Below are 13,013 nucleotides of genomic sequence, written 5' to 3'. Positions count from 1 at the left end.
ACAGTAAAAAAGTATTTTCTTGTTTAAATGGAATTTCCTGTATTTTATTTTGTTCCACCTTGTCAAGTCACTGGGAACCATAAGTACCCTGAAAACTGAATTGCTGATTTTCTCTCCCATGTATTTCTCCCAGCCCATGGGCATCTTCTCCATCCTGGAAGAGGAGTGCATGTTCCCCAAGGCAACTGACACCTCTTTCAAGAACAAGCTCTATGACCAGCATCTGGGCAAGTCCAGCAACTTCCAGAAGCCCAAGCCTACCAAAGGAAAGGTTGAGGCCCACTTCTCCTTAATACACTATGCTGGCACAGTGGACTACAACATCACTGGCTGGCTTGAGAAGAACAAGGACCCCCTGAACGAAACTGTCATTGGGCTGTACCAGAAATCTTCACTGAAAACTTTGGCCTTACTGTTTGCCAACTATGGTGGAGCAGAAGCAGGTCAGCTCTTTGAAACACATATTTTCACCAGTTTACAAAGTAGAAAAAGTATCATAAAAGGTAAAAACAAAAATATGAAATCTCCTATATTTATTTCTCCATTTTGCAGAGGCTAGTGGTGGAGGCAAGAAAGGTGGCAAGAAGAAGGGTTCTTCTTTCCAGACTGTCTCAGCTCTTTTCCGGGTACAATATAGAGTTCAATATATTTTCCTAAGAAGAGGAGGAAATTCACTACTTAAAATAATTTTTCCCCTCTCCCCTCCTTCCCCCCTCCCCCCCCCCACTTAGTTGTGATAAAAAAGAAGTCCTGAAGATCTTGAGCCATGCTTTGACAGAAGTAAACTCACTGTAACTTAATTCTGCTCTTCCACTGAATGCACAAATTTTCTTTTTGTCCACTTTTCACAAGACAGTGTCTTTAAATGGAACAACGTTATACAGGAAGCTTTTAAGAAACATCTAAAATATGTGTATTTCCTTCAAGTGCCCTCCTCTGGCTTCAGAAACTTTTATTGCCCTGTAACAATAGTCTATCTGCCTGCTAGTTTCCTTCATTAATATATCTAATATTTTTTCATGATTAATGGATCAGCCTCTTATGGTTGAAATACCATCACACCTTGGGATGTGGATTTTTAAGATGTTGCATACTTGACAGTTTTTTTCTCATAACCAAGTCTTGCTGCCTGTCAGCACCATACATATCTAAATTCTCCTCAAGGCTATTTATTATGATATTCATCCTTCATTTAGTGTTCCCTTCTTAATATAAATTAGTTCCTTCTACAGAAAGATGTTGAGATTGTTTTTTTGGAAACATGCCCTGGAGATCCGTCCACTAATTATAGATGATAATAATTTACAAAAACTTACTCAGATATTATTTACAAACCAACAATGGGATTCATCTCGCCTCATTCTCATCTCACCTTACAAGTGAAAGATGCAACCTAGACATATAATACTCAGCTTGTTATTTTTGTTCTACATAGTGTGATCCACTTGAAATGCATACTGTAATATGCTTCAAACTGGCTCACAGAGCTATCTGTATATCTCTCCTGGTACATATAATGGAAGATGGATATCATTTCTACTGAACACATTCCACTAGATTCAGAGAAATGTCATAAAATTGTGTGTTTGAGAGTACAGTATCTCCTACAGCCAGACAAATTTTCTACATTAAATGAATAATCATATGTGGAAACTCAGAAAAACTGGTGCAGGTGGCTTCAGCTCAGGATTCTGCAAGCTAATGTTTGTCTGACAATGTTATCTCATTACAGAGGGCTTGATGCTTACAGTGGAGATTATATTTGCTAATATAAACTTTTGTTGATGATACTCCTAGGAGAACTTAAACAAGCTGATGACCAATCTGAGAAGCACCCACCCCCATTTTGTACGCTGTATTATCCCAAATGAAACAAAAACACCTGGTAAGAGACTCACCCACAGACAACCTTCAGTATCTCTTCTCTGCTGTACTACAGAATACAGCGCTCATTTATACTCTGAATTGCTAGGTGCCATGGAGCATGAGCTGGTTCTGCACCAACTGAGGTGTAATGGCGTGCTGGAAGGGATCAGAATTTGCAGGAAAGGATTCCCCAACAGAGTCCTGTATGCAGATTTTAAACAGAGGTCAGACTGCATTCCATTTCTGGATTTTGGCAATCTTGAATAGCTTATGAAATTTAAACCTCACCTCTGGTGACGAAAACATAGATGTAGCATTTACATCTAGCAGTGGAGTTGTGTTCTCTTTCTTGCAGGTAACCGATGGCAACAACAGACCTGTTCATATTACCATTTTGTCCCCCAGATACAAAGTACTAAATGCAAGTGCTATTCCAGAGGGACAGTTCATTGACAGCAAGAAGGCTTGTGAGAAACTGCTTGGATCGATTGACATAGATCACACTCAGTATAAATTTGGTCACACCAAGGTATCAGAAGTGTTTGTTTAAAGTACTATGTGTTTTTTGTTTTGTAAAGCTTGAGGGTGATACTGAAATTATTCAGATAGTGTGGGAAATCATCAAACAGTAAGTTTAAAACACATAAGCTAGATACGAATTGACTCAATACTTTGAAATTTATTGGTGGAAGATGATTCTAATTAAGGGTTCCTAACTGAAGACAAAGATGTAGAATAGAAGAATCAAGAAGTAATAAAAGCAATGGAATAAGATCTTACAGTTTTTCATGTACTGTAATATGACTATAATAGCCAGACCAGCATGACTGAAGATATTAAAGAGGATCTCACATGGAAACTACACACATTCTTTGTGTTTTTGCTCTTTCTCTTAACTTCCTGTGATATCTGCCATGGAGGAACTGGTTATTTGGCTACAGTGACCAGTGAGCACATACACTGTACTTATTTTTGTTTTATGACCTAAGGTGTTCTTCAAAGCTGGGCTGGTTGGCCTTTTGGAGGAGATGAGGGATGAGAAACTGGCACAACTCATCACTCGCACACAGGCCAGGTGCAGGGGCTTCCTGATGAGAGTGGAGTACCAGAAAATGGTGGAGAGGAGGTAGACATTTATTTAAATTAGGTTTATTGGGTTTGGTATATTGTGTCATCCAAGTCTAAACTGCCAATGTTTATTTGACTTACCTTTCAGAGAGTCCATCTTCTGCATACAGTACAACATTCGTGCATTCATGAATGTCAAGCACTGGCCCTGGATGAAGCTGTTCTTCAAGATCAAGCCCCTGCTGAAGAGTGCAGAGTCTGAGAAGGAGATGGCCAACATGAAACAAGAGTTTGAGAAGACCAAGGAAGAGCTTGCAAAGTCTGAGGCAAAGAGGAAGGAGCTGGAGGAGAAAATGGTGAAGCTGGTGCAGGAGAAAAATGATCTGCAGCTCCAAGTGCAGGCTGTGAGTTTATCATTCACTTATCACAGAGAAAATAAGTTTGCATGTTCAGATTTTTCTTCATCAAACAGAAGGTCAGGTTACAGAAGACCACAAGTCAGAAATTTGGTGATTTATCAATCATATGTATGCAGGCTGTGAGTACTACCAGTGTGACTGATTCTAACTGACTGTGAACTTAAGGCTGACTACGTTTTCAAAACACACATAGGAAGTACAATTTAATTTAATTAAGTTGTACTTCACTAAGTGCTACAGTGAAAAACCTAACTAGCTATGGTAAGAACTGTCAGAAGGCTGCAGTCATGGCATTTCATGACCACATGGATTCCACAGGTTGAGACATTTCACAAAATCATAGAACGATAGCATATCCCAAGTAGGAAGGAACCCAAGAATGATTTGGTCCAACTCCCAGGTCAACATAGGATCTCCTCAAATTCAAACCAAGTTTTTGAGAGCATCAACCAAATAATTCTTGAATACTGACAGGTTCAGTGCCATGACCACTTCCCTGGGGAGCCTGCTCCAGAGCCCAACCACCCTAGTGGTGAAGAATCTTTTCCTAATATTCAATCTCCTGATGCAGCTTCATGCTCCTTCATCAGGGACTACTGTTGGTCACCAGTTCTGTGGTGTTGGCTGAGACCATTATCACTTACATTTAGTTGAACTGCATCAGAGCAATTAAGAAATTTTACTTTTAGTTGTATGCTTTTGTTCTTCTATTATGTTTTCCAACCTCTCCAAAACAGAGAATGTCTATCCTTATAAATACATGACTTTAGGGAATACAAAGAAGGCATTTCTTCTTTCTTATCCCAATTAAACAAGATAATTTATTCCTTTCCAATGTAGGTGGTGTTCTACCTGTTACAGAGATTACCATGTTATAATGCTGAGCTAAGAGTAAACAATATATTCATCTCACCCTCTAAAAGTACTCAGAATCACTAGATAAAATTACACAGTATATCTATGATGTTTTAATCCTGTGATTTATTTAATCCTGTGCAAGCGCGCACTGCCGGCTCACATCCAGCTTCTGGTCCACCAGGACCCCCAAGTCCTTCTCCGCAGGGCTGCTCTCAAGGAGATCTTCCCCAGTCTGTATCAATTCCTGGGATTGCCCCGACCCAACAGCAGCACCCTGCACTTGGCCTTACTGAACCTCATTGGGTTCACGTGGGCCCACTTCTCCAGCCTGTCCAGGTCCCTCTGGATGGCTTCCCTTCCTTCCGTGTATCGACTGCACCGCTCAGCTTGTTGTCATCTGCAAATGCATAGTCCAAATGGCTCAATTTCCGACAGCTACTGGGTGTGAGAAGAGTATTGCAGACAAAAAGCTGAAACTGATGGATGCTGAGTATTTCTTGGAAAGTGGTGAAAATCTAAAGCAGAAACAGTTGCTCTAAAAAGCCAGTAGGGTAAAAAGGAGAAATAAAAAATGGTGTCAATGTGACCATCACTTTGGTATTTGTATGTATCTTGGCATATGATATGCTCAGCACTTTGTAAATGCTTGTAATTACAAGAGAGGTTCATATGATTAAACCCACATTTACACACTCTGTTCATTCTTATGGGTTAAGATGCATATACACATGCATATGTATTTTAATACTCAGCTCTTCGTGTAGATAACAAAGGGTTTTGTTTGGTATTAGCTTTCAAAACCAGATGTATTAAAAGCAACAATTTAAAATAAATTAAAAACTGTCTTTCTTTCTCTTGGAATATAAAAAAAACATTTAACAAAAAAATTAGTAGTAAGGAATCTAAATTTATGAAGATGAGAATCACAGTATTCAAGCAAAGGGCATATCTGAAAAAAGTGCATTTTTCCTCTCAGGAAGCGGATGCCTTGGCTGATGCTGAGGAAAGGTGTGATCAGCTCATCAAAACCAAAATCCAGCTGGAAGCCAAAGTAAAGGAGGTGACAGAACGGGCTGAGGATGAGGAGGAAATTAATGCTGAGCTGACAGCCAAGAAGAGGAAACTAGAGGATGAATGCTCAGAGCTGAAGAAAGATATAGATGACCTGGAGTTAACGTTGGCCAAGGTTGAGAAGGAAAAGCATGCCACCGAAAACAAGGTATGAGGCAGAAGATATCACTCTGGAAAGAATTCTGTTGTGATACACAGTATTAAATTGTAAACAACATTTTTCATATACATTTACTTTCCACTTGTCAAAGGTGAAAAACCTCACAGAGGAGATGGCAGCCCTGGATGAGACCATCGTGAAGCTGACAAAAGAGAAGAAAGCCCTCCAAGAGGCCCATCAGCAGACACTGGATGACCTGCAGGCTGAAGAGGACAAAGTCAATACGCTGACCAAAGCTAAAACCAAGCTGGAGCAGCAAGTGGACGATGTAAGAACAAAAGCACAGGGCTATTATGGGACTGTTGTGGAGATAAACATGGCTGGCAGAGCACTATGATCTCATTCTGTTTAGCTGGAAGGGTCCCTGGAACAAGAGAAGAAGCTGCGCATGGACCTTGAGAGAGCAAAGAGGAAACTTGAAGGAGACCTGAAGTTGGCCCATGATAGCATAATGGATTTGGAAAATGATAAACAGCAGCTGGATGAGAAACTGAAGAAGTAAGTGAGGCTGTGGGACACCTGAGTGTTGGTGGGTACACTTAGATGTTTTTTTCAGGCACTAACACCACTTAACTTGTGCAAAAGGAAAGACTTTGAAATCAGCCAAATCCAGAGCAAAATTGAGGATGAACAACTTCTGGGCATGCAGTTACAGAAGAAAATTAAAGAGTTGCAGGCAAGTCTCTGGTTCTTTTCCTCTATCACACAGATTGAGGTCAGATATGAAAGGTTGGAGGACATGGGTGTGAAGGGTTCCTGATGTTCCCCAGGCCCGTATTGAGGAACTGGAGGAGGAAATCGAGGCAGAGCGAACCTCTCGGGCCAAAGCAGAGAAGCACCGAGCTGACCTCTCCAGGGAGCTGGAGGAGATCAGTGAGCGCCTGGAGGAAGCAGGAGGGGCTACGGCAGCTCAGATCGAGATGAACAAGAAGCGCGAGGCAGAATTCCAGAAGATGCGCCGTGACCTCGAAGAGGCCACGCTGCAGCACGAAGCCACGGCTGCCGCCCTGCGGAAGAAGCATGCGGACAGCACAGCGGAGCTTGGGGAGCAGATTGACAACCTGCAACGAGTCAAGCAGAAGCTGGAGAAGGAGAAGAGTGAGCTGAAGATGGAGATTGATGACTTGGCCAGCAACATGGAGTCTGTCTCCAAAGCTAAGGTACAGAAATACTTTTATTAACACTTTGTCAACAGTATATTTATGTTCAATCTTATCTTGCTTAAACACTGTCAGCTGTTTTTTCTCCAAATTGAACATATAAAACCCTAATTAATGCACATTGTCTCTAAATATGTAAAGTGTATCTTCTGGCCACGTTTTCCTTCTGTAAATAAAATGCAGACTGGTATTCACTCTCTTTTCTTATGTACGTTTGATAACTAGGCAAACCTAGAGAAGATGTGCCGCACTTTGGAAGACCAACTGAGTGAATTTAAAACAAAGGACGAGCAGAATCTGCGCATGATTAGTGATCTCAGTGCTCAAAGAGCTCGCCTGCAAACAGAATCTGGTTAGACACCTCAGCTCTCATTTGGAAATGAGATATTCCCCTTAACGGCATAATTTAATTTAAGATTGGCTGCTGAAATGTTTTCTAACTATAAACATTTTCCAGGTGAATATGCACGCCAGGCAGAGGAAAAAGATGGTTTAATTTCTCAGCTGTCCAGAGGGAAACAGGCCTTCACACAACAGATTGAAGAACTGAAGCGGCAACTAGAAGAAGAGATAAAGGTAAAGACCATTAATGGTTTCCATGCAAATCCAATAGTTCAAAAAGTGATCTAATTAAGAGTACATAATAAATGACTAGAACATGTAGTCTAAGCCCTGTCAGTGCAGACTCCCAGCTTTCTGTAGAGTACTGAGATTTGGCTTCATTTTTTTCATGCTGTGCATAAATCATTGTTTCTCTTGGGAGAAAATACAGTGTTCAGGTGACAGTAAGAGGAGATTTCCCAGAATACTATAATTCCTTATTGTAATAATTTAATTCCCAGGCCAAGAACGCCCTGGCCCACAGCTTGCAGTCTGCCCGCCATGACTGTGACTTGCTCCGGGAACAATACGAGGAGGAGCAGGAAGCCAAGGGTGAGCTGCAGCGTGCCCTGTCCAAGGCCAACAGCGAAGTGGCCCAGTGGAGAACCAAATACGAGACGGACGCTATTCAGCGCACAGAGGAGCTGGAGGAGGCCAAGTATGCGGAGGGAAAGTGGGGAAGGCTGGTAGAAAGTAGTGAATATTTGAAGAAATCTCTGAGATACTGAAGGGCAAAAGACAAATAGCAGGTTGGAGAGGAGTGATAAGAAGGGAAATTTGTGCTGTTGAGATAGTGGTTTCAAAAGGACAAATGGGCAACATGACAGAGAATGCAAGAGAAAGGCAATGTATGATGTATGCAGTGAGATGAGGAATTTCTAGACTTGAGGAAAGGAAAAGGGAATAAAGTTCGGGAAATGCTCTACATGGGGAGCATCTAGGCAGAATACTGTGGAGTGCGTAAGTACAGTAGTGAAAATGACAGAAAAATCTCCACTTTGCTCCCAAATACTGAGCTGGGCTTACAACCTCCCAGGAAGAAGCTGGCACAGCGCCTGCAGGAGGCAGAGGAACACGTTGAAGCCGTGAATGCCAAATGTGCTTCCCTGGAAAAGACAAAGCAGAGGCTGCAGAATGAGGTGGAGGACCTGATGATTGACGTGGAACGAGCAAATGCTGCCTGCGCAGCTCTGGACAAGAAGCAGAAGAACTTTGACAAGGTATTCTGGGCTCCAGCCCTGCGTTTCCTGAGCAGAACATGACTGCCACATCCGTACTCATGATCTGTTGCTCCTCAGATCCTGGCGGAATGGAAGCAGAAGTACGAGGAAACGCAGGCTGAGCTGGAGGCCTCCCAGAAGGAGTCTCGCTCCCTCAGCACAGAGCTGTTCAAGATGAAGAATGCCTATGAGGAGTCCCTGGACCACCTGGAAACGCTGAAGCGTGAGAACAAGAACTTGCAGCGTAAGTCGCTCAGCCTTTCGTGCTGGCAGGGCTTTCTCAGAAGCTTTCCTGCCCACCTTTCCACCTGGGTCTGTGCCTGCAGGGATGGGAGCAGACCTGTTATGCTGGTGTCACAGGGCCTTTCCCTGTATCCTCTATATCTGACCATGTGAATGTTCATTCTTCTCTACAGAGGAGATTTCTGACCTCACGGAGCAGATTGCAGAGGGAGGAAAGGCAATTCATGAGCTGGAGAAAGTCAAGAAGCAGATTGAGCAGGAGAAGTCTGAAATCCAGGCTGCCTTGGAGGAAGCTGAGGTACATGCTCATAATAACTGGTATCCACACTAAAAGTATCAGCAATGAGGCAATCTGGTGAGAAAGGCATGGTTGTCCTCTGTTCTGGCTACAGAGCGTATCTACTTCAGATTTCTTGAGATATTCTGTAATCAGATAGAAAGTAAGAAGCCGTTTTACTTTACTTATAAATGATGACAATTATGTGTCCAGGCCTCCCTGGAACACGAAGAGGGGAAGATCCTGCGCCTCCAACTGGAGCTCAACCAGGTCAAGTCTGAGATTGACAGGAAGATAGCTGAGAAAGATGAGGAAATTGACCAGCTGAAGAGAAACCACCTCAGAATTGTGGAGTCCTTGCAGAGCAGCCTGGATGCTGAGGTCAGGAGCAGGAATGAAGCCCTGCGGCTGAAGAAGAAGATGGAGGGAGACCTGAATGAAATGGAGATCCAGCTGAGCCATGCCAACCGTGTTGCCGCAGAGGCACAAAAGAACCTGAGAAACACGCAGACAGTGTTGAAGGTGTGTTCAGCAAAATACACCTAAGGGAATGTCTTCCCTGATATTTTAGTTACCTGGGTTTGCTGTGCCTCTTGTCATTTCTCTTGCCTCTTTTACAGGATACCCAGATACATTTGGATGACGCCCTCAGGTCACAGGAGGACCTGAAGGAGCAGGTGGCCATGGTGGAGCGCAGAGCAAACCTGCTGCAGGCTGAGATTGAGGAGCTACGGGCAGCCCTGGAGCAGACGGAGCGCTCGAGGAAAGTGGCTGAGCAGGAGCTTCTGGATGCAAGTGAGCGTGTGCAGCTCCTCCATACCCAGGTGAGGCCTCAATGGTCAAACTAGTTGTGTAGACACTGTTATAGTGGCAGGAAATAGTGGTGCCAACGATGAAAACATGGTCACAGTCCATCACCTTAGCCCACCACTGAAATTGTGTAAGCAGCCATTTAACAAAGAATTCCACATTCAACATGTAAAGGTTGAAGACTAAAGAACTGGTTTAGACTGTAGCTGGTGTGCTTCAGGTCTCAGAGTACAAGTCTTGCAATCTCTGTTTGTACAGAACACCAGCTTGATCAACACCAAGAAGAAACTAGAAACAGACATTGCCCAAATTCAGAGCGAAATGGAAGATACCATCCAGGAAGCCCGCAATGCTGAAGAGAAGGCCAAGAAGGCCATCACCGATGTGAGTCAGGGCTCTTTCACTGCTGACGGCCAACGCATTTCCCCCAAGAGGTCTCTGACTCCAACCTGGCTTTGCTGCTGCTTTGCCTCTCCAGGCGGCCATGATGGCAGAAGAGCTGAAGAAGGAGCAGGACACCAGTGCCCACCTGGAGAGGATGAAGAAGAACCTGGACCAGACGGTGAAGGACCTGCAGCACCGTCTGGATGAGGCGGAGCAGCTGGCCCTGAAGGGAGGCAAGAAGCAAATCCAGAAGCTGGAGGCCAGGGTGCGTAGGACTGGTATTTGTGCAAGCGTGTGCAATCCCAGGTCAGAGATAGCAGGGAAGCTCCAATGATGGGTTTCTCATTGCAGGTGCGGGAGCTGGAAGGGGAGGTTGATGCTGAGCAGAAGCGCAGCGCTGAAGCCGTGAAGGGTGTGCGCAAGTACGAGAGGAGGGTGAAGGAGCTGACCTACCAGGTAAGGTTGATGGCATCTTTGTGTTGACATACCATTCTATAGGAACCCACTGCATTTCTCTATGAAGTCCTAGAGGAAATGTCATTTTGTGGTGTGGGGAAAATCAATTCTCTCTCTTTCCTGCTTACTATCTGCTTTAGTCTGAGGAAGACCGGAAGAACATTCTTAGACTCCAGGATCTGGTGGACAAACTGCAGATGAAGGTGAAATCCTACAAGCGACAATCTGAGGAGGCTGTAAGTATCACTCTGAGTAATGCTAAGAGTGTTCATCAAGGAAAAGAATATGAAAGATTTGGGAAGTTTGATTTGTCAATTTTGGTGGGCTTCAATTTCTTTGACACATTTATTGATCCGCTTTGCCTTTCAGGGCAAAAGAAATGAAATGATAAAAAGGAAACATAGAGCAAATGCACTTAAATTGTTTTGGAGTATATAATGGAAATGTTTCTAAAATGCACTTCTTAGCAATAATATTAAGTATACAATATTTTAAGAATTTTTCAAAAGAAAATGATGTACTGAGTTTTAAATAAGCATCTTAAGATAAATGCTTGTGATGATCCTTTGAAATTCAAAGAATCTTGGTAGTCTTTTGGAAAGAAAGGAGCTGAGCTCTTCACCACCAACTCCCTCTCCCCACACAGGAGGAGCTGTCCAATGTCAACCTCTCCAAGTTCCGCAAGATCCAGCACGAGCTGGAGGAAGCCGAGGAGCGGGCTGACATTGCAGAGTCACAGGTCAACAAGCTCCGAGCAAAGAGCCGGGAATTCCATAGGAGGATTGAAGAGGAAGAGTGAAGATGTCATGAGGCAGCAAAGCAGCCTGAGGAGTGCACAAAATGTGAACCCTCTGTCACTTTCTTTTGCAATGTCTTTGTAACCATGTCAGTGTCTAGAGAATAAAAAACATAGATTAATATGCATAAGCACTACAAACAGTGGCTTCCTTGTTGTTGTTATCTCTTTTTTGATCTTTTTCCTTTTTCCTGAATAAGCTTGGGATATTACAGATGCAGCTACATACATTGTTTTCAAGCTCTTTGCTCTACTCTTGCCCTCACATATTCTTAATGCTTCTCCCAGTGTCCTGTCAGCACAGCTTAGTGCCATGTGAGTGGCAAGAGAGCGATCCCTTTCCTTTTCCCTTCCCTGCTATGAGTTGTGATCATGGCAATGACAGATCTCTAACTAAGCTCTCTAGCTAAGCTATCAGATGGCGCAGTGTATCACACCATGATGGACAGACAGTTCCTCAGCAGAAACAATTTCCTGCAGACACCAAAATTAGTGCACTGTTATGAACTTTGAAGGTGCCTCTAAACTGTGCATTTTCTCTTACTTTAGATTCTCTGAGCTGCTGCCATCTGTTTGTGGTTTCCCTTCAATGTGGCAGAAGGCTGAGCCCTGCCTGGGGCAACTACTGAAAGGAAGCCCCCTCAGGCTGATTTTCCACAGGTTGCATAGAAGAACGCACCTCCTCATCCCATCACCTCAAATGTCAGCCTTGTAAGCTCTTGCACAACTGGCTGCGTGTGGCACAGCCTCAGGCAAGGGAAAAGAAGAAAGCTGATGGGTGTTTTACTCCCTCAGATAGCTGGACTTTCATTTTGTCCTACCCAAAGGCTGAGCTGACAGTATTCTAGGGTCTCAGAAGGGGAGGGGAAAATTGGCAAATGCTTTTCCTTCCATTCAGACCCTGAGGAGGCACATGAGGCAGGTATTGCCCTGGTGTCCTGCCCTCCATGAGCTGTCTTGGCTGAAGCCTTTTGACACACTACCAATGGTCTTTGGTTGAGGTGAAAGGCACATGAAGAGCATCACTGCATGTCAAAAGCATGTGCAAAGGTATCAGCCTAAATGGATGTTTAACTGGCAGATATGTACTTCCTAGTATCTTCTCTCCCTTACTTTCAGGAAGACCACATGGACCTGGAAGATTCTCTTGGAAAGAACAAAGGCCACAGGGCTGAGTATACCATGAATCAAAACCAGGTTAGTGTTAACTGAGGTCCATGAATTTAGTGATTCTTTATGTCATTTAAATTTGCATAATTACACCTAGTGTAGCAGGATTTCCCCTGGCTGAAACATTCGCCATTCAAGCCCATCACTCCACACTGCAGGAGCCCTTGGTGCAGGTTGATGTGGAGTGGATGAGGAGCCATTAGCAGTTGCTGAGGAGTCAGGTGCAGCTGGCACTGAAGGGAAGTAAGAAGCTCATGTAAGAACAGAGAACAGAGGATGTGTTGCTGAAATTTTGTGAGAGTCTGTGGGTTTCCCACTCTGAATATTGTACAAGAGCTGCTATTCAAAAGTAGAAGTTGGTCCTCCGTGGTGTACCAAGCCTAGCAGGGCAGCAAGAATGGGTGCTATGTAGTGCTACGGGCTGAAGGGAAATGACTGTGCAGAAAATGACTGTGGTCAAAGCTGAGACAGGTAGCCTATGAGTGCTTTCAACCTTGATTTACTCATAGTATTTGAAATGGAAAGCTTCTGAGTGGAGGTCATTGGGTGTTATGGGAAGTGATAAGGACAGTCTCTCAGTCTAAGCTTTGCTAGTCCATGCCAACAGCGCTGCCTTCAAACAGACACACTGCTGTGAAGTTTCTCCACAGCTGCATATCTATGACAGCATTTTC

The 13,013-nt window shown here is 43.7% G+C and overlaps 1 protein-coding gene across 2 annotated transcripts in view; it reads left to right on the top strand.

Moving 5' to 3' along the window:
• Positions 1–11,326, top strand: part of LOC104915527 (myosin heavy chain, skeletal muscle, adult-like) — a 42,085-nt gene extending 30,759 nt beyond the window's left edge. For both annotated transcript variants that reach the window (XM_085240356.1, XM_085240355.1), the window contains exons 16-40: positions 134–443; positions 553–626; positions 1,798–1,885; positions 1,973–2,090; positions 2,272–2,395; positions 2,856–2,992; positions 3,083–3,338; positions 5,188–5,430; positions 5,534–5,710; positions 5,795–5,940; positions 6,028–6,118; positions 6,213–6,602; positions 6,828–6,954; positions 7,060–7,178; positions 7,445–7,641; positions 8,020–8,203; positions 8,282–8,447; positions 8,620–8,744; positions 8,937–9,245; positions 9,344–9,547; positions 9,792–9,917; positions 10,012–10,182; positions 10,269–10,373; positions 10,514–10,609; positions 11,020–11,326. In XM_085240356.1, coding sequence (XP_085096482.1) covers positions 134–443; positions 553–626; positions 1,798–1,885; positions 1,973–2,090; positions 2,272–2,395; positions 2,856–2,992; positions 3,083–3,338; positions 5,188–5,430; positions 5,534–5,710; positions 5,795–5,940; positions 6,028–6,118; positions 6,213–6,602; positions 6,828–6,954; positions 7,060–7,178; positions 7,445–7,641; positions 8,020–8,203; positions 8,282–8,447; positions 8,620–8,744; positions 8,937–9,245; positions 9,344–9,547; positions 9,792–9,917; positions 10,012–10,182; positions 10,269–10,373; positions 10,514–10,609; positions 11,020–11,172 — 4,236 coding nt within the window. In that variant the 3' untranslated portion in view covers positions 11,173–11,326. The remainder of the gene's footprint in view (positions 1–133; positions 444–552; positions 627–1,797; positions 1,886–1,972; positions 2,091–2,271; positions 2,396–2,855; positions 2,993–3,082; positions 3,339–5,187; positions 5,431–5,533; positions 5,711–5,794; positions 5,941–6,027; positions 6,119–6,212; positions 6,603–6,827; positions 6,955–7,059; positions 7,179–7,444; positions 7,642–8,019; positions 8,204–8,281; positions 8,448–8,619; positions 8,745–8,936; positions 9,246–9,343; positions 9,548–9,791; positions 9,918–10,011; positions 10,183–10,268; positions 10,374–10,513; positions 10,610–11,019) is intronic.
• The last annotated feature ends 1,687 nt before the right edge of the window (positions 11,327–13,013 follow it).

This window comes from Meleagris gallopavo, chromosome 20 (assembly GCF_905368555.1).
Source record: "Meleagris gallopavo chromosome 20, MGAL_WU_HG_1.1, whole genome shotgun sequence".
Classification (NCBI taxonomy): Eukaryota; Metazoa; Chordata; class Aves; order Galliformes; family Phasianidae; genus Meleagris; species Meleagris gallopavo.
The sequence above is the reverse complement of the archived record's forward strand: the minus strand, read 5'-3'. Positions and strand labels throughout refer to the sequence as shown.